The following is a 24,349-nucleotide window of genomic DNA, read 5'->3' on the forward strand; positions in this document are numbered from 1 at the left end:
GTCTTCCAGTTACTCTGCAAGATGACCTCAAACATAGTGTTAGAACAGAAAGGGATCATAGAGCAGTGAGGCCCATTTGACCCCACTGCTTTTATTCCAAGGATTTATAATATAAATACTTATTGTAAATACTTAATTGTAATCATATCAAAATTGAAAAGTTTTATCAAGAAGGTTATTTTTCGAATTATGTTAAGTGAAATAAGCCAGCGAGAGAAAGATAATCTGTGTATGACTCCACTCATATGAGGAATTTAAAACTATGGACCAAGAACAGTTTAGTGGATACCAGGGGAAAGGTGGGGTGGGGGGTGGGCACAAAGGGTGAAGTGGTGCACCTACAACATGACTGACAAACATTAATGTACAATTGAAATTTCACAAGATTGTAACCTATCAATAACTCAATAAAAAAAAATAATAATAAAAAAAGGTTATTTTTCTAGAGTAAATCCTATTGAACCATTTTAATCCTTTAATAAATTTTCTATCACAGCATTAAACAATTTCCAAATTTTTGTATTTTCATTTTTTTAACAGCAATTATTTTCAGTGGGATAATGTCTCCTCCATGTTACCTTTACAACAAGATGCCTTGAGTGGTTCTTTTCATATTCACATTTTATCTATAATAGCATCTCCAATTATAAGTTTCTTGAATTCATAATGTCTATTGGACCTAATTTTTTTAATGAAGATTTGATTCTCCTACAAATTTTTTTCTCCCATCAATTTTTAATCAATAAGAGATTTTCCTGTGAAAAACTTGAGTCATTGTTGGTTCTATTGTTTTGGTTGATGGTTTTATTAAATCCAATTTTTTTAGGATAAACTTTTTCATTAAAAATTTTCTTTTAAAGATTTTATTTTGTCCTTTTTCTCCCCAAAGCCCCCTGATACATAGTTGTGTACTTTTAGTTGTGGGTCATTCCAGTTGTGGCACGTGGGACGCTGTCTCAGTGTGGCCTGATGAGCAGTGCCATGTCTGTGCCCAGGATCCGAACTGGCGAAACCCTGGGCTGCCAAAGCAGAATGTGCGAACTTAACCACTTGGCCACAGGGCTGGCCCCCTGCATTCAAAAATTATACACAAGAACCAGCCCTGATGGCCTATCAGTTAAAGTTCAGCTCGCTCTGCTTTAGCAGCCCAGATTCAGTTCCCAGGTGCAGAACCATGCCACTTGTCTGTCAGTAGCCATGCTGTGGCAGTGGCTCACATAGAAGAACCAGAACTTACAACTATATGAAACTACCTACTGGGGCATTGGGAGGGAAAAAGGAAGAAAAAAGGAGGAAGATTGGCAACAGATGTCAGCTTAGGGTGAATCTTCCCCTGCCAAAAACCAAAAAACACAGTGTCTTTTCTTTCTATACTCAGTTTTTCTTATGTAGCAAATTTTATTTCAAGAGTGAAGTAAAAGTTAGATAAAAGATTGATTTTACTCACTGTCCACTGAGATAGTGGACATATATTGGTTACTTCTCCCTGTGGTATGAGGATGTGAGTTCTGGATCAGCAGCTGCCATTTTGCTACCCTAAAGGGGAGCCATGACTGGGGAGGCTGCCATATGGAACCTGATGAAGGAACCAATACCACAGAAGGTGGAATATAGAGAAAACAAGAAGCCTTGCTGCCGTCATCTGAGATGCAGGATCTAGTCCCACCTGAAATTTATATCTGGATTTTTAAGTTCTATAGAACATTAAATTACCTCTATTTTTTAAAATTTTTATTGAGTTTATGATAGTTTACAACCTTGTAAAATTTCAGTTGTACATTGTTGTTTGTCAGTCGTGTTGTAGGTGCACCCCTTCACCCTTTGTGCCCACCCCCACCCCCACCCCCCTTTACCCTGGTAGCCACTAATCTGTTCTCTTGTCTATATGTTTAACTTCCACCTATGAGTGGAGTCATACAGAGATTGTCTTTCTCTATCTGGCTTATTTCACTTAACATAATTCCCTCAAGGTCCGTCCATGTTGTTGTGAATGGGACGATTTTATTCTTTTAATGGCTGAGTAGTATTCCATTGTATACGTATACCACATCTTCTTTATTCAGTCATCAGTTGATGGGCAACTAGGTTGCTTCCATGTCTTGGCTATTGTAAATAACGCTGCAATGAACATAGGGGTGCATGGGACTTTTGGAATTGCTGACTTCAAATTCTTTGGATAGATACCAACAGTGGGATGGCTGGGTCATAGGGTATCTCTATTTTTATAAATTCCCTCTATTTTTAAGCCAGTTTGAATTATATTTTCTGACATTAGCCCCACAGAGTCCTAACTGATTCAGCTAATTCACAATAAAATTGTATTCCCCTCAGATATTCCATAGATGCCATTCACTTCACTGGCAGCTCTTCCTCTCCTATGTAACCTCCTGTTTAGATTCTGTGACTAACACAACGAATTTCCAAATTGTAGGATGCAAATCTGAGGTGGGCAAATCCACCTCAGAGGCCACTTGCTTGTTACAATGTGTAACCTTGCCAAAGTTGGTTCAATTTGGTCATGATCATAGCTTGTCCTTTTATTTAAGACTAGACTGGGCATTTAGACTATCAGGGCAAAAACATAGAATGTTGTACATTGGTTTCATTCTCTCAGACCTATAGCCATAGATAGCTACAGGCTCAGAGCTCAGCCTCACAGCTTCACTCACTTCTCACTCAGCTTCAGTAAGAAAAGTCCCAGGGAAGAATGCTGGAGGGACCCAGCTTGGGTCAATCATTTTGAGCTTGGGTCACATGCTTTCCTCTTTGCAGCCCCCACTGGAACCAAAAGAAGAGTTTTCAGGGGTCAATATATAGGAGACAAGCAGATAGAGGAAAAAATAACACCATTAGTACTGATAAAGATGTTTCAATACGTACTTTAATACTTTAATCAGTACATTACTGATACTTTAATCAGTATCAGTACTGATAAAGATGTAGCGTTAGTTCTGGTCAAATGGGCTTTTTTATAATTCACCTCTGACTTGCCTTGTCTCAGAGGGGTTTCCTGTGTGGCAGAGACCAGAGAGGAACACGTGCCCTCTGCAGGTAAGCAGATAGCCAAACAGAACCCAGGTGAGGCTGAGCCACAGCATGTTCCTTCTCCCAAAAACATTTCGTTAATTATCAGTGCCATTAATAGAACATTTCCATTTATTCTTCTGGGAACCTGGCGAGTTCCCTCTTGAAGTTTGGTGCAGGCATGTGGCTTGTTTGGACCTCACCTATGACTGGAAGTGGTGTATGTCACTTCTAGGTGGGAGCTTTAAGAACTAGTGCTTGATTTCCCACACTGTCTCTTTTTCCCTTTGACATGGCAATTGGTAAAATTCCAGACAGTTTCCTGCTCCATTAGCCTGTGTTCTGGAATAGGACCACACGGAGAAGAGCCCCAAGACAACAGGCAGTGACATGGAGCTGAGCAACAAAGAACTCTTTGCTGTGTTAAGCTATTGAGATTTTCAGGTTGTTTGTTACTACAGCATAACGTGGCCCATCCTGACTGCTACCTCCACCAATCTGATAAGGCACTCTGCCTCTTTGCAGGAGGAGTGAGTAAGAAGTGACCAGAGAGGTTAGCGGTTTTCTCCTATCTACATGGAAGTATGAATCAGGAATAAATACTCTTTCATGACACATATTATTGAAATGAGGAAGGAAGAGCATTCCCAAAAAGAAGGATGGATCAGTCAGGATTATGGTTATAAGCAAAAGAATGCAACCCTGCTGATTAAGCAGAAAATGGTGTTTGTGGAGAGGATATTGGGTAGTCACTGAATCTCCAGGAAAGCTGGAAAGTCAGACTTGCAGAACAGGTAGGAGCGAGGAGGTAACATAACCAGGGCACCACCAAGATCACCCTGAAGAGCTGGTCAGGCAAAGACTCACTGTTGCCACAACCTGGCACAGGGTGCCATGGCTGGCACTGACAACACTGTCTGCACTGCTGCCAAGAGTGCCCGAAAGGGATGCTGCTGCTTGTACCACTGACACCGCTGCTCCTGGCCCTGCTGCCACCATCACAGATTCTCCACTGTCCCTGCTCTTTGGATCACTGGCTCCCAAGTTTAAGTCCAGGGAGATCGTGTCTATTGGATTGATCCTAGGTCCTGTACTCAGTCTACATTGAAGGTTGGGAAAGTGAACATTTGGCTCTTTTTACTTCTGCAGTTGGAAATGGGCTGCTACGGGCTGAATATTTTTGTCCTCCCAAAATTCATATGTTGAAATGTAATCCCCAATGTGATGGTATTTGGAGATAGGACCTTTGTGAGGTGTTTAGGTCATGAGGGTGGGGCTCTTATGAATGGGATTAGAGCCCTTATAAAAGAGACACCAGAGAGCTCCCTTGCCCCTTCTACCAGGTGAGGACACGGCGAGAAGACGGCATCTACAAACCATGACTCAGGCCTTCACCACACACCGAATCAGAACATCCTGATCTTGGACTTCCCAGCCTCTAGAATAGTAAGAAGTAAGTTTCTGTTGTTTATAAGCCACCCGGTCTATGCTATTTTGTTATAGGAGCCTGAAGGGACTAAGACTGGGCAGTGTCCCCCAAGGAGGACTCAAAGTGAGGAATCTCTCAACAGTATGAAAGGACTTCAAATGGTTGAGGATCCAAATTAAAAGTCAGATGCTCACATCAAAGGGCAGAGATGCTCCCAAAAGGAGGAAGAAGAGCTAGTCAAATAGAACAAATGAATGTCCACGATACAAGGACAGTAAGATAAAGCACAACCATCTAGATTAATATAGATCAGAATGTGCTTGGGGACTGTAGGGATATATAAATTCAGCGGTTGAGATTAGGGAATTCTCATCCACATGATGGCATGTGAGCTCAGCCTTGAAGGATGGTGCCCTTACATAGAGTTATCACCCCATAGGACACTCTCTGGGTAATCTGCCAAACTCTTCTCCCTGGAGACCATCATCCACCCAAGGATGGGTTCCCAGAAGCCATATTCTGCTACATGGTGCTGACCCCTGCCCATGGCTGACTGGTCAAGGGACATGTAACTGCCTCAAGGTGGGCTAACAGTGTCCTTACCTGGGAATTTGGCACTGGAAACAAGAAATTTTTGTTTGGGGCTGGCCCTGTGGCTGAGCTGTTAAGTTCGTGCACTCCACTTCAGCAGCCCAGGGTTTCACCAGTTCAGATCCTGGGCGTGGACAATGGCACGGCTTATCAGGCCACGCTGAGGCAGCGTTCCCCACAGCAGAGCCAGAAGGACCTACAACTAGAATATACAGCTATGTACTAGGGGGCTTTGGGGATAAGAAGAAGAAAAAAAGGAAGATTGGCAACAGTTGTTAGCTCAGGTGCCAATCTTTAGAGAAAAAGAAAAAAAAAGAAATTTTGGTTTTAGTATGGGCTGGGCTCTTTGAGCAGAGCAAATGTAAAAATTTAAGAACAATTGACTGAGCAGCAGAGAAGAACTAAAAAGATCCATAGATGTTATAGATGAGAAATAGTTCATTTCCTGGTTCCAATTCCTTTCTGAGGCTAGTTGAATCCCCCTTCATGTTCTGTAAGAAACTTCTTTATCCTTTGTGGAAGACTTCATCTCAAGCCACAAACTGAGACATGCAAGACAAGACACAATCTCATTTCTTATAATTCAACCTAATTTTGGAGTTGGAACCCTCATTCCACCATGGTTAGAGTGGAAAACAAAACATAGCTTGCTGCCCACCCCCACTCCCTAGAGCTTGAGCGGACACATCAGAGGGTCCACCAGGGCCTCTGTCAATGGTCCTCACAGATTGCACTGACATATCCCTTGCCTCTGTCCGTGGGTCCCTTTAGGTCTGGTGGCTTTCTGATGTTTCCATGTTGTGTTCAGGCCATGGGACTATTTTGGGAAGCTGCCCAAGTCCCCATATGCCTTGATGCTCCATGCTTATTCTTCCCTGAGAGCTTGCTGCCTCCCTGACCAAGCTGCAAGGAGCAGGTCTCTCTGACTCCTCACGACTCTGGAGAACTTCATTCATTCTGGGGGGATCCCGGCTCCTCTGACTACTGCCCCCTCCCCTCCCTGCTGATTTTCCAGGATGCTTTGAATATACTCAGAACTCTTGAGCAAGACTGGATTCAAATGCTGGCTCTACCACTTGCTAACTCTGTAACCTTGGGTGAATTACTTAGCCTCTTTGTGTCTCAGTTTCTTCTTCTGAAAAACAGTGATAATAATAGTTCTTGCTTGCCTTCATTTAGGTTCCCCTAGAAGCAGATCCCAAGACAAAGATTTGCATGCAGGTAGTTATTTTGGAGGTGATCTCATGACACACTAGTAAAAGTGTAAGGAAGTGAGACAACGAAAAAGGTCAGTCAAGGGAGCATCATCAAGCCGGTTACCACCATGGCTAACTGGAGGCTCAGTCCCACTGGGGAACTCTATATAGTGTAGAGCAAGGTTGGCAAACTGGCTTGGGCCATAAAACAAAGTTTTATTGGAACAGCCACTCCTGTTCATTTACATACGGTCTGTGGTTGGTTTCATGCTGCAAGAGCCAAGCTGAGTAGTTGAGACAGAGACTGTATGGGTTACAAAGCCTAAAATATCTATTGTCTGGACCTTTACAGAAAAAGTTCGCCAACTGCTGATGTAGAACCTGCATCAGAGTTATCCCAGCCTAGGGGAAAAGAAACTAGGGAATTTGTCCACCAAATCCCTGTCTGTCATTGGTTGAGGGCTGCTTCCAGGGGCATTAACTCCGGCACTTCTGGCCCTGCCCACGGAGGCCTGAGGAGGGCTTGGGCAGCCAAGCCCTCAGAGTCACCCGTGTTCAAATCAGAAGTGTTCACTGTGTAGAAGCGAGTGCTGAGGAGATATGGACACTGACAGTACCAGCTCTAACCCCTCATTGGGTTATCATGAAATATAATACAGGGAACTCTTAACACAGGGTCTGCTCAAAGTATGTGTTCAGTAAATATTGGTCATTATTATTGTTCTTATCACATCCTTCCGTGGAGACATAGTGAGAACTCTAAATCCTCCTAAAGTAGAAGTACAGGCTTCTTCAGCTTTCAGCCTCGCCATATACCTCCTTTGTGTCAGCCACCATCTTGCAAGTGGGGGTAGGAGGTGCCGGAAAAAGGAAAATAAAAATCATGATTTAAGATCTCAAAAATATCCCAGTTATATTTATTCCCTATGCTTAGTTTTTTTGGTAGTTGTCCAACTAACTCCTGCTGGTTTCTGTTAATTGATCAGAGAGGCCCCGACACCACACCCTCAGCCTCCTCCAGTTATTCTTTCTGTGTATAGTTGTCTTGGCTTGGGCCGTATGGGTTGAGTGAACCCAACCCTACTCTTCTGGCCACAGATGATTGGACCAGGGTTTGGTGCCTGAGCCAAAGGAGTTGACTATAGGGAATAAGCCCCAAACGAGTTGATTGTAAGGGAAGCCAACTGTTCTGTGTTGGCTTGCAAGGAAAGTCTGTCAAATTGGGTGGTTCAATATTGGATGGTGGCAAAATGGGCCTTCCCTCCAGAGCTTTCCCTTCTATCTGTGAGACAATGTGACAGGGAATATTAGGCGTTCCTGTTTTTAAAAGCCTCTTGGCTATTCCTATCAAGTTCTGGGACTTTCTTGGAGGAGAAGGCACCCTTCTCCAGACCCTGCTGGCTTCTCAGTCCCTCTCTCTTCCCTAGAAAATCAGCTTCCAGTCTCCAAGTGCCCTTTCAGGCAGGGAAGTTCGGTTCCCTTTCCCTCCTTCAAGCCATCTCTGGGCTTACCTTTGCACAGGCAAAATCTTCCCGAAGTGCTCTGTTGTGTAAAGGCCCATCTGCCAGCTCTCCATCTCTTCTGTGGTACTAAGTCCTGGCAGGAATTTGAAATTACAGCCCTTCCCTCACCACAGTCAGGTTCTCAGGCATGGCTCTCTTCCCGGCTCTTCCTTGTACTGAAGAAAGAACTAACACACATATTCTTCCTGTCGAGAATTATTTCATCCTACGTCCTTAGAACACAGAATTTGTTTTTTGCTATTTTTAAAATATATTTTTTTCCCACTTTAAAAATTAAGGTATAATTCACATGCAACCAAATTCACCCTCTTTAGTGTCAAGTTCTGAGAGTTTTGACAAAAATATACAGATGTGTAACCACCATCACAATCAAGATAGAAAAGAGTTCCATCACTCCCTCAATTCCCGTGCCCCTTTGTGCTGAACCCTTCCCCCCACCCCAGCCTCTGGCAACCTCTTGTCTGCCTTCTGTCCCCTACAGTTTTGCATTCTCTATAATGTCAAATAAATGGAGTCACACAGTACGTAGGCTTTTAAGTCTGGCTTCTCTCACTTAGCATAAGGCGTTTGAGATTCATCCATATTGTTGTATCAGTCCTTCATTTCTTTTTATTGTTGAGTAATATTCCATTGTATGCAAACATCACTGTTTATCCATTCCCTAGCAGAAGGACATGTGGATTGTTTCCAGTTTTAAGCCATTACCAATAAAGCCTCTGTCAATATTCTTGAATAGGTTTTTGTATGAACATGGATTTCATTTCACTTTGGGCACGTATCCAAGAGCGGGGTTGCTGGGGAGCAAGGTAACTGTATGTTTAACTTTATTGGAAACTGGCAAACCATCTTCCAAAGTGGTTGTACAGTTTTGCATTCCCACCAGCATTGTACGAGAATTCTGCTATTGTGTTCTGTGTCCTCGTCAGCACTTGGTATTGTCAGTTTTATTGTTTTGTTCGCCATTCTAAAAGGTGTGTAATGGTGTCTCATTGTGGTTTTAATTTGTGTTTCCCTAATGACTAATATGCTGAATATCTTTTCATGTGCTTATTGGCCATTCATATATTTTATGTGGAGAAATGTCTGTTCAAATCTCTTGGCCTTTTAAAAACTGGGTGGTTTATTTTCCTATTATTATGTTTTGAGAGTTCTTTATACATTCTGAATATAAGTCCTTTATCAGATATGTGATTTGAAAATTTCTCCCAAGCCCTGGCTTGTCTTTTCATTTTTTTAACTATGTTTTCCAAAGAGCAGAAATTCTGAATTTTGCAGTCACTTTTTGCTTTGTTTTAAGAGGCAATTTTTTTCTTCCCACTTCTGTTCAGTTGGTATACAGAAGGCAATGGAACTTCCCACAGAGGCAGAGCCAAGCAAGCAGGACACACACTGACAAGCAGGTCTGCCCATCATTTTCCCATCTGCCCAAACCCTGAAGGTCAAGGGGCATCCTGGGGGGCGGGTCCAGCACCCCAGGTCTTCTACCCTGTCTCTACTCAGTGTGTGATCCTCAGACCAGTAGCATGAGCATCCCCTGGGAGCTTGTTAGAAGTGGGGTATCTGCATTGAATGGGATGCCCAGGTCATTAGTACACACTTTAGAGGTTGAAGAATACCAACAACAACAGGCCCACGTGAAATAAGGAGGCATACTTTCACAGATGCCAAAGAGGGGGAACCTTGTAACTTGTGGGCATTGAAGTGTCCTAGTAATGCCAAGGGCCTGGGAGATCACTGCAAAGAAGAGTCACACTAGCATGTATGCCAGGGTGAGCTGGCCTGGGGTGGGACTGTTTCTGAGTGTCGTGCAGGCAGCAGGGCAAGTCCACATGGGCAGTCAAGGAGCGACCAATAAGACTGTGTAAGCCCCAGTCCGTGCTCTCCAGGCGAGTGTTGCCCGTGGTCATTGAGAGGCTATCGTCCGGTAAGGGATGCCCAGGCACCTGCCCTCACAGGTGGAGCAGTGAGCCGTTCCCATTTCAGAAACCTCTCAGCTTTGCACACCATTCTGGCCTCTACTCCGTACCTGTGTGACCAAATTAGCATTATTTTTTGACTGTCTGGCTTCCTTTCTTTGGGGAACTGCCCCTCCCCAAATCCCTGTGGTTCTGGTGGGTTGTCAGTCAGGGCATCCACCTTCCCTGTCCCCTGGTTCCTGTTTAGTTCTAGGTCTAGATGGTCAGCTTCCTCTTTGAATCTGTATTTACTCAGTATCGTCCCAAAAGATTCCTTTTTTGCCTAACTTAGTCAGTCTGGGTTCATGCTTGCAACCAAAGAGTTCTCACGGACATACAACCTTATGAGACAGTTGCTCAGGGTATCTGCTAAGGGTACTTGGCCTGGGGAGGAGCAGCATCTTTATGAAATATAGGACAAATCGCCTCTTCCTTCCAGCCAATAGAGCTCCCTTGGAGGAGCTTGTCAAGCAAAACGCAGACTGGAGTTTAGTTCTCACTCATCCCCTCAGCTGTGTGCTCTTGTGCAGTACACATTCTGCACAACCTTACATGGAGACCCTGTTGTCAGGTCCCCCACCCTTCCCTTCAGCTCTCTCCTCCTTCCACCTTCCAGTTTACTTCTTCTAGGTTTTTACTTGAGCAACATCAAGGCTGATAACAACTATGTTTACTTTTGTAACTATAGTTAAGCCTTCCGTGCTTTGTCCATCTGTTGATTCTAAAAGTTGAAACTCAATTAACAGTGTTTACCTTATATATTGTGAGTATATAAATATCTTTTATTACAGAGCTAGTAATCACTAAGATTACGTTTCCTTTCTTGAACTATTTTTAATTACTTTTTGAAAAACAGTATTTGATACATTCACAGGATTATTTGAAATATATATTAGTTATAAATGATTCTAATATGATGAATATCTGTGCATCTATCACTCAGGTCAGGAACCAACAACCTATTGCCAACAATGAATGTGTCTATGCCTGTATAATCCTCTCCGTCCCATTCCCCTGCCTCCCCTGAGATATAACCTCCATATTGTATTGTGTGTTTATCATTCCAGTGCCTTAGAAAAAACGCAATCGTAATAGTATGTGTGCATAAACAATGTTTTGTTTAGTTGTGCTTTTCATGAGCTCTATAAAAATGGTGTCTTATTTATGCTATGTTTTTCAGGAAACGTTATATTTCCAAGATTCTTCCATGTTGTTTTGTGTTGCTGGTAGAACTGCTTACTATGATTAGAAACACTTAGAAACTCCAGGAAAAACTAAAATGAATCCAAGGAAGAAAACACAATCCTCACAATCACGAGCTCTGCCTGAATGAGATTCCCAGTAGGGCCAGCACCCCTTCTTCCAGCTCTGCTCCCTCCTGGTGTAGAACACACATGAGATTATCCCAGCCTACTTACTGCCGGAGGCAAAGGAATTTGTCCACGACTCCTTATCTGTCGTTAGGTCATGGGTCAGCCTCCAGACCAGAGTGCTCCTGACAGTGGCTGATTGACTGTTCTAAGGATGGCATCTGTCCCTTCAGGGCCAGAGAATGTTTGGACTTGGGACTGAGAGGTCTCTGCTCTGGCAGCTGAAGACGTAAGATGGATAGCCCGGGGTGGAAGTCCCATGCTTCTCACTGTGTGGAGCAGAGGAGAGGCGGAAGGTGGTCTGCAGAGGAAGAGCAGAACACTCAAGGAGAAGTGGGACCCGAGTCAGGGTGCTACGGTCTAAATGTTCGTGTCCCCTCAAAATCCATATGTTGGAAAACTAACCCCCAACGTGATGGTATCGGGAGGTGGGGACTTTGGCAGGTGATTAGGTCACAAGAGTAGAGCCCTCATGAATGGGGTCAGTGTACCTATAAAAGAGACCCCACAGAGCTTCCTAGCCTCATGTGAGGACACAGCAAGTAGTCTGTGACCTGGAAGCAGGCCCTCACCCAACCATGATGGCTTGTTAAACAACAATTTAACAATAATAACTACCACTTTCTGGGAATTTACTATGAACCAGTGAGTGCTTTTTGTTCTTTTTCTCATTCACTGCTGTACCAAGTCTGAGACAAGTAATATGGGCCCCTGTGTTACAGATGAGCAAACTGAGGCCTAAAGAAGCTCTATGACTCATCCAGGTTCACAAGGCTATTACGAAGAAGGCCCATTATTCATCCCTCTGCCAGTTGAACACTAAACCCTGTGTTCTTACCCACATGTACTACTGTCTCCACAAGGTAAACCAACTCTTGTGGAATTCAAACTCACATCACAAATTGAAAGGCTTTCTCCTCGTGAGAATTCCAGGGGCTAATTGAGGTCCCGAAGCCACCATGACCAGGCTACCACTGGTGACTCGGATTATTTTCCTATAACGTAAAAGGGAGGTTAGAAAAAACCTTCTCGGACTGCGTGACACACTCTCATACCCTCCCTACTCCAGATTAGCCCTCAGCTAACTACTGCCAATCCTCCTCTTTTCGCTGAGGAAGACTGGCCCTGAGCTAACATCCGTGCCCATCTTCCTCCACTTTATACATGGGTCACCTACCACAGCATGGCTTTTGCCAAGCGGTGCCATGTCAGCACCCAGGATCCGAACCAGCAAACCCTGGGCCACCAAGAAGCGGAATGTGCGAACTTAACCGCTGCGCCACCAGGCCGGCCCCTATCCTCCCTCTTCTGGTGCTGAGAAAAAAAGAAGGGAAAAAGATAAAGAGAAGAAGGCAGGGAATGGCCACCGTGGACTGGAAGTGAGTAGAGGTACGAGAAGGGTGAAGGGGCTGGGGGAAGCAGTGAGAAGGTTGATTACACCTTTGGAAGACTTTTCCAGATGCTTTCCTGGGGACAAGCTCCTCCCTCCTCCTGCTCCATCAGTGAGCATTTGGGGTTGGGATTAGGGTGGAGGAAATGGGAAGAGAAAAGGAGACTGACCCTTGGAGACCATTACCTTTAGGCGAATGTAGTCATCAGATCCACAGTTCTGAGCTGGGACTGAGGAGCAGGGTTTCAAGAAAGAGTTGGAGCTGCAGTCATGGGCCCCCTCCCCCATTTGACAGCCCCCCAGGAATATTCCATGGCAGTTAGAGGCCCTGTCCTGCTGAATGGCTGTTTTCTTTCCAGATCCCAGGCCCAGTGGTGGCAAGTGCTCTGCCTGATGAAAGTATTTAAAAGATGAGCGACAACTGAGCCTGGCAAAGGAAGGGGGAGATGGGGTGGAGGATAGAAAGGGAGACAGGGGGTGCTCAGGATGGGGACAGGGGACTTTAGGGGCGAGTTCACTGGGTCAGGAGGAGAAAGCAATGAGCATCACAGGCCCGGATAGGAAGGGGAGGGCTGGGAAGCAGGATGAGGTGGAGGATGGCCTGGGACAAGATGAGGAGGTGCAGAACTCCCACTCTTACTCTGGCAGCAGCAGACAGTTGCCTATGGAGCCCTGCATGGAGCCTCGCAGGGACTCTGTGTTTCCTCCGCAATGGAGAATTACACACAGCTCCCGCCAGCTAGCGCAGGTGTTGGCCTCAGGGCTCAGCCTGATCGCCTTCATCCTGCTGCTGGTCATGCTCTTCTCCAAGAAATGGCTGTGCCTCTCTAAGAGCCGCTTCTACCAGCGCTGGCCCACAAATGTTAGCAAGAGAATCTACACGTCGGCCCATTTAATGTCCATGGGGCCCCTACAGATCTGCAAATCCAAGAGCTGTTCCAACTCAGAGAATGGGAAAGGTGAGACCCTCCAGCCCCCCAATCTCACCCTGGGCCTCCAACCTGCTTTGGCCTCTACATCTGCACCCCTGTATTCTCGTCCCTCCTTCTGGCCATCCCCAGTATATTGGCCAGCAAGATGGTCCCTGGCACTGAGACTGCCAAGGATCATTTCTCCTCCCCAAGCCTGGCCAAATTGATTTGCTGGACCCAATGAAAAGTGTCACTGCTCCAATAAGGCTCAGAGCCAAGTCTGTGCTTATGAAAATGTTGTGAGGGGCAGGGACTCTCAGCACATGTGGATCACTCGTTAATCACATAATTCACTGCTATCCTGGGAGAAGAGCTGCAGCGACGGGGGTGTCCTTCCTCTGGGCTTGCACACCCAGAGCTCTGGGAGGAGTCCCCAGAACACTCTCCCCAGGCCAGGTCCCCGCCACTGTTCTTTCCCTCGGCCTCAAGCTTTGCTTTTCTGGGCCGACTCCAAGTTTCCAGCGTTGGTTTCCATGTTCCTTCCTGGCGTGCTTGCAGCTGCTTCATTGCCCACTCCTGTTCATCTCCCTCATGCTGTCCTCTCACCTCTCAGGTTTAGGCCTCTTTTCTTACCTCTTGTGGAAACCCAGAGCTTTGGATGCCCGATTTCCATTTCTTCACTCTTGTTAACACTTAAAAAAGTTACATAGCTATTATTTTCTTCCATTAAGAAAGCAATATATCCTTATTACAATAAACTTGGGGAAACAAGAGCTATCACTTATCCCACACTTATTCTATTTGCTGTTTAATCCTCAGTCAGCCCTAAGACAGAGAGAAAATTATTCTTATTTTACAGATGAGAAAATTGAGACTCAGATTAAGTACCTTGCTCAGGGTCACAAAGCTATTAGGATGAGCCACATGAAATGGCCAATATTTGACCTCTTTTCACCTACAGAAAGAGCAAATTCGTATGGATCAACCAAATAATGGCAGGTTTAGAATTATAACTCAGGTGTGTCTGGCTCCAAATCTCATGTAAGCAACCTTGCTCTATGATGCTACTCAAAGACAGCCACTAGTAGCAGTCCGTTGAGCACTCAATTTTTTCCAGGCTTTATTTTTTTTTTAATCAAACAAGTTTTGAATGGTTTTTACATAGTTGTAATCGCTCTTCATAAATAATTTTATATCTTTTAAATTACTTTTATTTAAAATTTATCTTTATGAGATATGAAAAACTTTTCCATATTATAAGTGACTATAATTTTCAACTTAATAGATTTATCACCTTTTACTTGACTATTTTATTTACCTATTCTTAGCCAATTTATTTCCAATTTCATTTTGAGAAAAAAAAAGAAACAAAATTTGTTAATCACCAAGTTTTTCTATGTTTAGTATAAACTCTTTGGTATAGATTTCTCAAAGTGGGTTTACTGAATCAAAGAGTATAAATATTTAAGGTTCCCAATAAAATTTTCCATGTTGCTTTCAAAAAGTATGATAGCAATTCATGCTTCTACTAACAATGTATGAGAAGGCTTATTTCATTATACCTTTGCTAGCAATGACTGTCAACTTTAAGTATATAAATATATAATTTTTTCTGATTTAAATAAGTTGTACAGTTATTGTGGAAAATGCAGAAAGTTTAAGAGAGAAAATTAAAATCCCCTAAAATGTCCCCACACATATATAATCATATTGACATTGTAATGGATTTACTTCCAATCTTTTGTGTATCTATATAATACAAATAAATATATATATTTTCTTTTTATAAATATATATTTTTTTATTTTTTCAAAATTGTGATCATTCTACAGGCTCTGTGTTGCAAACTCCACTTTTCAGTTGTAAGTGTTTACTCATATCATTAAATAATTATTCTAAAACATCATCTATATTTCAAATTTATTTGATTGGTAATATATGAACCGAGTGAAAATTTAAAAAGTACAAACAATTGCCTAGTGAAGTGAATCCCCCCTCTGGCTTCCAGACTCCCTCCCCGGTTTTTCCTTTCTTCCTAGAGACATGCTATTCAGAGACAAGCATCCATCATATCATCACTTTTAATGAACACATAATAATCCAAAGTATGGGTACCCTATAATTTATTTAACAAATCTCTTGTTGGACATGTAAATACCTCTGCAAAGAAGATCCCTATACATAGATTTTGGTGCAGATCTTGGATTATTTCCTTAACATAAATTCTAATAAGAGTCATTGCTGGGTCAAAGGGCCTTAACAATTTAGATTTTTAAACATATTTTGTGCCCGATTATCCACCAGAAATGCTGCCCACCAGCAGTGTGTGAGAGCACCTCTTTTTCTCTAAATCCTTTCCTACACTAAGTGTCATCAATTTTGTTTTGATCTTTGCCAATTCGGTGTTAAGCTTTTTGTGTTTATTGGACATTCGTCTATCTTCTTTTGAGAACTGCAGTTCAAGATCTTTGCCCACTTTTTCTATTGAGGTATTCACTTTCATATGGTTGGGATAATCAAACAATCTCCATGTCAGGAATCTTTGCCTATTTAATAAGTGAAAGTGATATTTCACTGTTATCCCAAATGTGCATTTCTTTGGTTATTAATGAGCCTGAACATTTTCTCATATTTGCTCATTTGATTATATTTTGTCTTTTGTGAACCCTTCGTTCATCTTGTTTTCTCATTTTCCACAGATAGTTTTAAGCTGTGGACAAATCACCCAGTCTTTTTGGTGGCCAAGATAACCTTCGCCCTGGCTGTGGTGCTGGGCTTCGTCCTCACCATCTGGTTGCACCTGCCATACCTACCTGGTCTTCAGAGATCTCCCTCCTTTGGCTGGACTGGGACTGTCATGAGCTTCTGTGAAGGTGCCCCCCAGTTCTGGAAAAGGTCCTTAGTTTCTCCTAACCCACATCTTCCTGACACTTCTCCCTCTTCCTTTCTTTGGGAGTGGGGTAGGGGTTTTGTGAGTGATGGGAGAACAGAACTGGTAGTCGCTGTCTGAGAATTGAGTTCCATCATTTCCCAGTCACTGGAGAGATAAAAGTGGAGGGGGTGATTCCCATGAACCACTGGTGCTGTGTACTCTGTGTGCACTGGTGGGAGTTGTGGTTTGTGACTGTAGCTCAGCAGATGAGAGAGTCCCTATGGGGGATTCGTGGGTGAGAATAAGACCTCTCCACTTCCTGTCTCCTAGTTACCTTCATTTTCTCCACCTTGATGTTGTTCCCTATTAACATCTGGCTGTTCGAGTTGAAGAGGAATTTATCAGTCCCCTTGGGCTGGAGCTATTTCATTGGTTGGCTGGTGTTTATACTATACATCACCTGCGGTGAGCTGCCTAGAGGGCCCTGGGAAGGAGGGGATGTGGGTGGGTCAGGGTAGGGAAAGTGGAGGGAGGGGGCTGTCAATCCCCAGGGATAGGTTCTTAGGGACTTATCTTCCCTTTGGCCTCACCCTGCTTCCCACCTTCCTCCCATTCTCCGACTTTCCTCTCCCCTATCCCCTTGTCCTTTCCCAGCGGTCCTCTGCTACTTCAACCATAAAAGTTTCTGGCGTCTGATTCTGAGCCGTTCCTCTGGTGCCGTGTCCTCCAGCAGCAGTTCCAGCTCAGAACTTTCAGTCCAGCAGTTCCAAGACTCTGTGAATAAGCAGATTGTCTCAAACACCTCTGTCAACCAGGAGGAAGTCCTGGATCCTGAGCAAAAGAAGGCATCTCTATAAACTTTTCTGAACTCCTGACACCAAGTTCTGTCCATTCGTCTGAATCCCTCTCCTCATCCTTCCACACAACGCTTGAGGAATTAGAGAGGGAGTATTTTAGGCCAGATTTGCATTCCTCTTCCTTGTTCCTGCCTTGCCTACAGCTTGTTTGATGTGGAATAAATTGTCTCTCTCTCTCTGTCTTTTTTTTTTTTTATCATGTCTAGCAATTGTTGAGACAATACAACAATTGAAAGAGAGAAAGGGAGAAAGAACAAGTTTGTTTCCCGGTTCTTCCTGCCTAAGAGCCTTTTGGCATCCTTCGGTCCCCAAACCTGCCCAACCTCTCCCATAGCACTTGTACAAAGGCAAACACCTCTCGAGAGCTAAGCCTCTTTAAACTTTGTTACCCCTACCCCAACATTTGTTAGTTAGTAGGTATGGGGAGTGATCAGGAGAGAGATACTGCTTACGAACATGCTGGCTTATTCACGGCAAAGGATTCAAGAGCAAAATGGCCCCAGGGTAAGAGGCAGGTTAAACAATGAGAGCACAACAGGGGCTGTGGCACCAGCACCAACTCCAACTTTACTTCCACCACCACCACCTCTACCACCACCATCACCTCCACCACCACCTCCAATACCTCCACTACCACCACCACTATTAACTCCACCACCTCCACCACCACCTCCACCACTACCACCACCTCCACCACCTGCCCCCAACCCCAACTCCACCACCACTACCTCCATCTCCACCATCACCACCTTCACCACCACAACCTACACCAACACCTTCAATTCTACTGCCCCTACTCTGTGGCTACTACAACTCTCCACTGAAGCCTCCCATGCCCTCCACCCTGTAATAGCAGGAATAAAACATAACAAGAAAGGAAAACATTAGGGTCAGGCCCTAAGATCAAAAGACAAGTTGCACATTTGGGTTACAAACCTAGTCTCACAAAGACATGCAGCAGCCGGCTTAGGCAGCACTGGTGATGACTATTGGGATTCAGACATCTTGCACAGAAAGGCTGGCCTCTCAGGAGAGTACCTATGACTGATCTTTGTCATGCAATATTCCCCCAGATGGAGGCATGAGGCTAGCCAACTAGAGGAGCTCAGGGACAAACTGTGAGTGGACTGGTTTTGTTAAAAATATATGTATTATTCAGTTGAACCATAGGATACTACTGTTTTAGCAGTCAAATGTTCGCAATTTCATGTGGTTCAACCTACTCTATATGATTGATTTCTGTTTGATTTGAGACTTTTTTTATGTGTGTGTGTGAGGAAGATTGGCTCTGAGCTAACATCTGTTGCCAATCTTCCTTTTTTTTTTTTTGAGCAAGATTAGCCCTGAGTTAACTACTGCCAATCCTCCTCTTTTTGCTGAGGAAGACTGGCCCCAAGCTAACATCCGTGCCCATATTCCTCTACTTTATACATGGGACACCTACCACAGCATGGCTTTTGCCAAGTGGTGCCATGTCTGCATCCGGGATCTGAACCGGCAAATCCCAGGCTGCCGAGAAGCGGAACGTGCCAACTTAACCGCTGTGCCACCAGGCTGGCCCCACCAATCTTCCTCTTTTTGCTTGAGGAAGAGTTCCCCTGAGCTAACATCTGCGCCAGTCTTCCTCTATTTTGTATGTGGGATGCCACCATAGCATGGCTCGATGTGTAGGTCCACCTGCCTGGGATCTGAGCCCACAAACCTCGGACCACTGAAGTGGAGTGTGTGAACCTAACCACTACGGAACTGGGCTGGCCCCAGTTTGAGACTCTTTTAAGATTCTTATTCTCACTATAACTGACGAACATTTGTGGAATTCCTAACCTAGTTCCGAGCAAATTGTCTGAGCAAAGAACCTAATACACGGGCTTGAAAATTAGGCACAGCAGACATTCCACAAATCCCTATACAGTGTCCTCCATGTATTCCTCCCCTTGATAGCTGGCAAGGATTTATTGGAGGACTTATTGAATTAGTTATCCTAGGGGAAAGGACACCAAACAAAGAGATGTCATGACCTCTGACTTAGAGATATATATAATCTAATTGGAGAAAGTGACTTTGCAATTTTGTAGGAGTCATCAACTTAAATGCCTAAGGGGGCTATGCAGATAACATAAATAAATAAAGGGGGCCACTGTTCCAGTCTGTATATCATTTTCCTCTCTTGATAAAGACCTAGTATATTATCTATTGCTGGATAGCAAACTATCCCAAACTTAGTGGCTTAAAATAATAAATACTTATTATCTCACATAGTTTCTGGGGTCAGGAATCTGGGAGCAGCTTAGCTCAACGGTTCTTGTTCAGGGTCTCTCATGAGGTTATGGTCAAGATGTCAGCTGGGGCTGCAGTCATCTGAAGGCTTGACTGAGGCTGGTGAGTCTACTTCCAACATGGTTCACTTATATGGCTGTTGGCAGGAAGCCTCAGGTCCTTGTCACAAGGGCCTCTTTGTGGGCTGCTTGAGTGTTCAGAGTTACCTTCCTCCAGAGTGAGTGATCTGAGAGAGTAATGAGGAGTCGTCTCCAGTGCCTTTTCTGACATAGCCTTGGAAGAAATACACTGTCACTTCCACCATATTCTATTTGTTGGAAGCAAGTCACTAAGCTCACCCCACACTCAAGGGGAGGGGAACTCAGCTTCACCTCTTGAGGGGAAGAGTATCAAGAATTCATGGATATATTTTATTTTATTTTATTTTTTAAAAGATTGGCACCTGAGGTAACAGCCATTGCCAATTTTCTTTTTTGTCCTTCTTCTTCTCCCCAAAGCCCCCCTAGTACATAGTCATATATTGTAGTCGTGAGTGCCTCTGGTTGTACTATGTGGGATGCTGCCTCAGCATGACCTAATGAGCAGTGCCATGTCCATGACCAGGGTCTGAATCGGCGAAACCCTGGGCCGCTGAAGCAGAGCGCATGAACTTAACAACTGGCCCACGGGGCTGGCTCTGTGGATGTATTTTAAAACCACCACAGTCTGCCTTCTGATAACAAATTACTCTCCTCTCATGTGCAAAATACACTCACCTCTCCCAAGGCCCCCAGGTCTCATCCCATTACAGCATTGACCAGCTGAAAGTTTAGAATCTTGCTATGTTGTAAAAGGGGGAGTAAGTCCACATGGCTGTGGAAATTACCCTCAGAGAAGCACAGAGAATTAGAGGATTTATTATACTCCCAGGTCCTAGGAGAGGGAGACAAGGCATGCCATGCAGGGGGCCACATGGAAGGAGTACCGAGGGAGAAGGCTCAACCAAGTGGATGGGGAGCCAAGAGAGTGAGGACCTATGGGCAAGCGCCTTTATTGGGTCATGGTGGAGTACACAAGCGAAAGGCATGAGGGGATTTCACTGGTGCCTTTGAATGTCACTAGGTCACAGTCAGGGGAAGGCAAGAAGGGGAACTTGTGGTAGGAACTAGCCTAGTGTGCTTGGTCACACAGCAGAGTGCTCATGGTCTGTAGGTGGGAATGTTGAGGCATCAGGAAAATATGAAGTTAAAATTTTTTTCTTTTAAAGCTTGGCCCCTGAGTTAACAAGTGTTGCCAATCTTCTTTTTTTTTTTTTCTGCTTTTTCTCCCCAAATCCCCCCAGGACACAGGTGTATATTTTAGTTGTGGGTCCTTCTAGCTGTGGCATGTGGGATGCCTCCTCAACGTGGCCTGGTGAGCGGTGCCATGTCCACGCCCAGGATCCGAACCAGCGAAACTCCGGGCCAGCGAAGTGGAGCGCGCAAATTTAACCATTCAGCCATGGGGTCGGCCCCCTGAGGTTTTAAAAATTTATAATACGTTTGCCATCTGTTATGGGCTGAATTGTGTCCACCCCCCAAGTTTATATGTAGAAGCCCCAACTCCTAGTACCTCAGAATGTGACTGCATTTGGAGATAGGGTCTTTAAAGAGTTGATTAAGTTAAAATAGGGCCATTAGGGTGGGCCCTAATCCAATCTGACTGGAGTCCTTATGAGAAGAGGAAATTAACAATACAAAGAGACACCAGGTATGTGCATGCACAGAGAAAAGACCATGAGAGGACCCAGTAAGAGGGTGGCTATCTGCAAGCCAAGTAGAGAGGACTCAGAAGAAGCCAAACCTTTCTACACTTTGATCCTGGACTTCTCGCCTCTGGAACTGTGAGAAAATAAATTTCTATTGTTTAAACCACCCAGGCTGTGATATTTTGTTATGGCAGCCTGAGCAAACTCATACACCATCTAAATTAGGTCCTGGTGCACATGAGCTGTTTGGATGTACCTCCTTAAGTACAGCTACTCAAATAAAGTTCCTCTCAATCTGAATACCTGTGAACTAAAGACAAGGGACCATCCCCTACATACCCAAAATGCAATGATGGGACAGTAAAAGGATAACCATCATGAGTATTATTTAAAAAGGGGGGAAATGAGAGGCACCTGGGAATCACTGGTCCATAGCAATTCTGAAATCCAGCTAGGAAAATGTTGAAATTTCCTTGATTAGGACTCAGTCTTATTTCTGCCCAGGAGTGAGTCTCCACGACTTTTTTTTTTAAAGATATAAATCACATAAAATTCACCATTTTAAAGTACATAATTCAGTGGTTCTAGTATATTCACAATTTGCAGCCATCACCACTATCCAATTCCAGAACATTACTCCCCATTCCTCATTCCCTCCAGCCCCCGGAAACTAATAATCTGCTATCTGTTTCTATGGATTTGCTTATTCTGGACATTTCGTAAAAATGGAACCATACAATATGCGGCCTTTTGTGTCTGGCTTCTTTTGCTTAGCAAAACATTTTCAAGGTTCATTCATGTTGTAAAATGTATCAGTACTTCATCTTACATTTTATGGCTGAATAATATTCCATTGTATGTATGTAAGTTGATGGGCATTTGGGTTGTTTCCATCTTTTGGCTATTATGAATAACGCTGCTATGAACATTCATATACAAGTTTTCAGACGTTTTCAATTCTCTATACAACTAGGAGTGGAATTGCTGGGTCACATGGTAACTATATGTTTAACTTCTTGAGGAACTGTCAAGCTATTTTTCAAAGAAACTGCACCATTTTATTCTCCTAAAAGTAATGTGTGTTCAATTTCCCTACATCCTTGCCAAAACTTGTTATTGTGCATCTTTTTTATTCTAGTCATCTTAGTAGAAGTGAAGTGGTACCTCACTGTGGTTTTGATTTGCATTTCCCTAAGATGTATCTCATGTACTTCTTGGCCATTTGTACATCCTCCATGGCTCCACCTGTTAGGGTTTTGGTTCTACCCTCTGAATCATCCTTCCTTTTCTGTGAAAGGCAGCCCATGTGTAGAGCTGTGTAGATTTCTCAGCCTACTTCTTGCTATTAGAATTTTGGGGTCCAAAGGCCTCTTTTTGTTTTGTAGTGTCTATCATTTTCAGACCAAGCTGGTGTTGTCTCTGCCAACATCATTCTGTTAAACACTTTGTGGTATCCTGTGAATCTTACTGATATTTACTCCATTAGACAAATGCACAAGATCAAAACCCTAAAATAAATCTTTTACTATATGTGTCTCCTTGCAGTTCTGCTTCTCTGGTTGAACCCTGACTGATACACCAGTGAAACCATTTGGGCCTGCTATTGAGCCCATCCTTTGAGTTTTTAATTTCAGTTGTTGTATTTTCCAGTTCTAAAATGTCCATTTATTGGTTCTATATATCTTCTATTTCTCTGCTGAGGTTTTTCTATTTTTTTCATTTGTTTCAAGCACATTTGTAATTGCTTGTTGAAGCATTTTTATGATGGCTGCTTTAAAATCCTTGTTAGAAAATTCCAGCATCTGTCATCTCAGTGATGGCATCTGTTAAATTTTTTCACTCAAGATTTTCTTGGTTCTTCATATGATGCATGATTTCGTATTGTGTCCTGGACATTTGGGTACTATGTTATGAGACTAATAACATAGTTAAGGGTATTATGCAAATCTGTTTTAGCAGGGCTTCTCTGACATTGTGCCATGGAGGAAGGGAGCATTTCCTTGCTACTGCTAGGTAAGCTTGCTGGTCCAGGTCCCTCACCCAGACTCCTTGGACACCCTGGGCGAGGGAAGGCTGTTTCCTTACTGCTGGCTGGAGGTGGGATTTCAGGTCCCCCACTAGGCCTTCCAGGCTGGGAAGGGGAGGTGCACCTTGATGCTGCTTCCCAAGTGGCCTCTACTTGGGGTGGGGAGAGGGTCCTTGTTACCACTGGATGAGAGTGAAAGTTCTGGCTTCCCACTCAGCTTCCTCTGACACCCCAGGAGGAGAGAAAGGGCACCTTATTACCAACGGGTGGGGTGGAAGTCCAGGATCCCCATGTGGTCCCCACTGACACTGTGTGTATGTGTGTAGGGTGGTCCAATACTGCCAGGTAGGGGTGTAAGTCCCAGTTGCCCACTAGGTCTTCTCTGATACCACCCCAGCAGGAGATGGGGGATGGCAGGGGTGGTAGGAGAGGTGCCTCATTATAGCATATTAAGGGTGGAAGTCTAAGCTCCTCCACTCAGCCTCTGCAGATAAGGAGGACAGAGGGACCATGGTTTTCTCCATGGTATTTGGCTAGAACAAGACAGTTATCTTCCGTAAGTTTTCGTTCTTGCCAGGTTACCTCTTTCCTGGTCCCTTGACTAGAGAGAGCAGGCCTTTTTATTTTTTGTGTGTGCTCCCGTTGGCATTTCTGAGTTGCTGGCTTCTCTGGCACCCAGTCCAGGATATTGTAAGACCAAAAGAAAATCCAGGGAGCTCATTCTCTGTTGTTCCTCAGGTCCAAGATCCCAGCCAAATCTTCTTCTCTCCACCTTTCAGAGCCTTCTTGTATTTGTTTTATATATAATGATCAGGGTTTTAGCTGTACTTATCAGGAGGAATAAGTCTGCCTATTTCATCTTGGTCTGAGCCAAAAGTCCTGCTGATTTTTTAAATTATTTCCTTTCTTCTCCTTACTTCTCTTTTTTTTAGCCTCTTAAAATGGAAGCTTATTGATTTTACATCCTTCTTCTTTTTTAATATGTTTTTTAATAAGAATTAATCCATAAATTCCCTCTAAGCACTGCTTTCACTGCATCCCACAAATTTTGATACGTTGTGTTTACATTATTATTCAGTTCAAAATATTTTCTAATTTCCCTTGTGATTTTTCTTTCTTTGACCCATGGGTTATTTAGAGGTGTGTTGTTTGATTTTCAAACACTGGGTGATTTTTCTAGATGTCTTATTACTATTGGTTTC

General features: G+C 43.8%; 1 protein-coding gene and 1 long non-coding RNA gene across 4 annotated transcripts; one reads left to right on the forward strand and one right to left on the reverse strand.

The window, feature by feature from the left end:
* Positions 1 to 6,436: 6,436 nt before the first annotated feature.
* Positions 6,437 to 12,790, reverse strand: LOC139074150 (uncharacterized). Its single transcript, XR_011523664.1, has 6 exons — positions 12,665 to 12,790; positions 12,266 to 12,402; positions 11,983 to 12,083; positions 11,137 to 11,389; positions 7,752 to 7,975; positions 6,437 to 7,077 (listed from the first exon to the last, which is right to left on the reverse strand). It is a non-coding gene; the product is annotated as an uncharacterized lncRNA (long non-coding RNA).
* ODF4 (outer dense fiber of sperm tails 4) lies at positions 12,740 to 17,296 on the forward strand. Of its 3 annotated transcripts, none has more exons than XM_008532413.2 (4): positions 12,740 to 13,437; positions 16,089 to 16,262; positions 16,592 to 16,726; positions 16,916 to 17,296. In XM_008532413.2, exons 1-4 carry the CDS (start codon positions 13,017 to 13,019, stop codon positions 17,116 to 17,118), a joined length of 933 nt encoding a protein of 310 aa, XP_008530635.1. In that variant the 5' UTR covers positions 12,740 to 13,016; the 3' UTR covers positions 17,119 to 17,296. The 3 variants fall into 3 exon arrangements, with proteins under 3 accessions (XP_008530635.1, XP_008530636.1, XP_070419463.1); XM_008532414.2 differs by having other exon boundaries at positions 12,769 to 13,437; positions 16,995 to 17,296; XM_070563362.1 differs by lacking the exon at positions 16,089 to 16,262 and having other exon boundaries at positions 12,772 to 13,437.
* Positions 17,297 to 24,349: the final 7,053 nt, after the last annotated feature.

Source organism: Equus przewalskii, chromosome 10 (genome assembly GCF_037783145.1).
Source record: "Equus przewalskii isolate Varuska chromosome 10, EquPr2, whole genome shotgun sequence".
Lineage (NCBI taxonomy): Eukaryota > Metazoa > Chordata > Mammalia > Perissodactyla > Equidae > Equus > Equus przewalskii.

What these genes read in the sequence shown, in the direction of transcription:
- ODF4 (XM_008532413.2), top strand. Translation starts at nt 13,017, where the DNA reads ATGAGCATCACAGGCCCGGATAGGAAGGGGAGGGCTGGGAAGCAGGAT. An exon ending in CAACTCAGAGAATGGGAAAG is followed by an intron (nt 13,438 to 16,088) that starts GTGAGACCCTCC and finishes CATTTTCCACAG; the next exon opens with ATAGTTTTAAGCTGTGGACA. An exon ending in TGTCATGAGCTTCTGTGAAG is followed by an intron (nt 16,263 to 16,591) that starts GTGCCCCCCAGT and finishes CCTGTCTCCTAG; the next exon opens with TTACCTTCATTTTCTCCACC.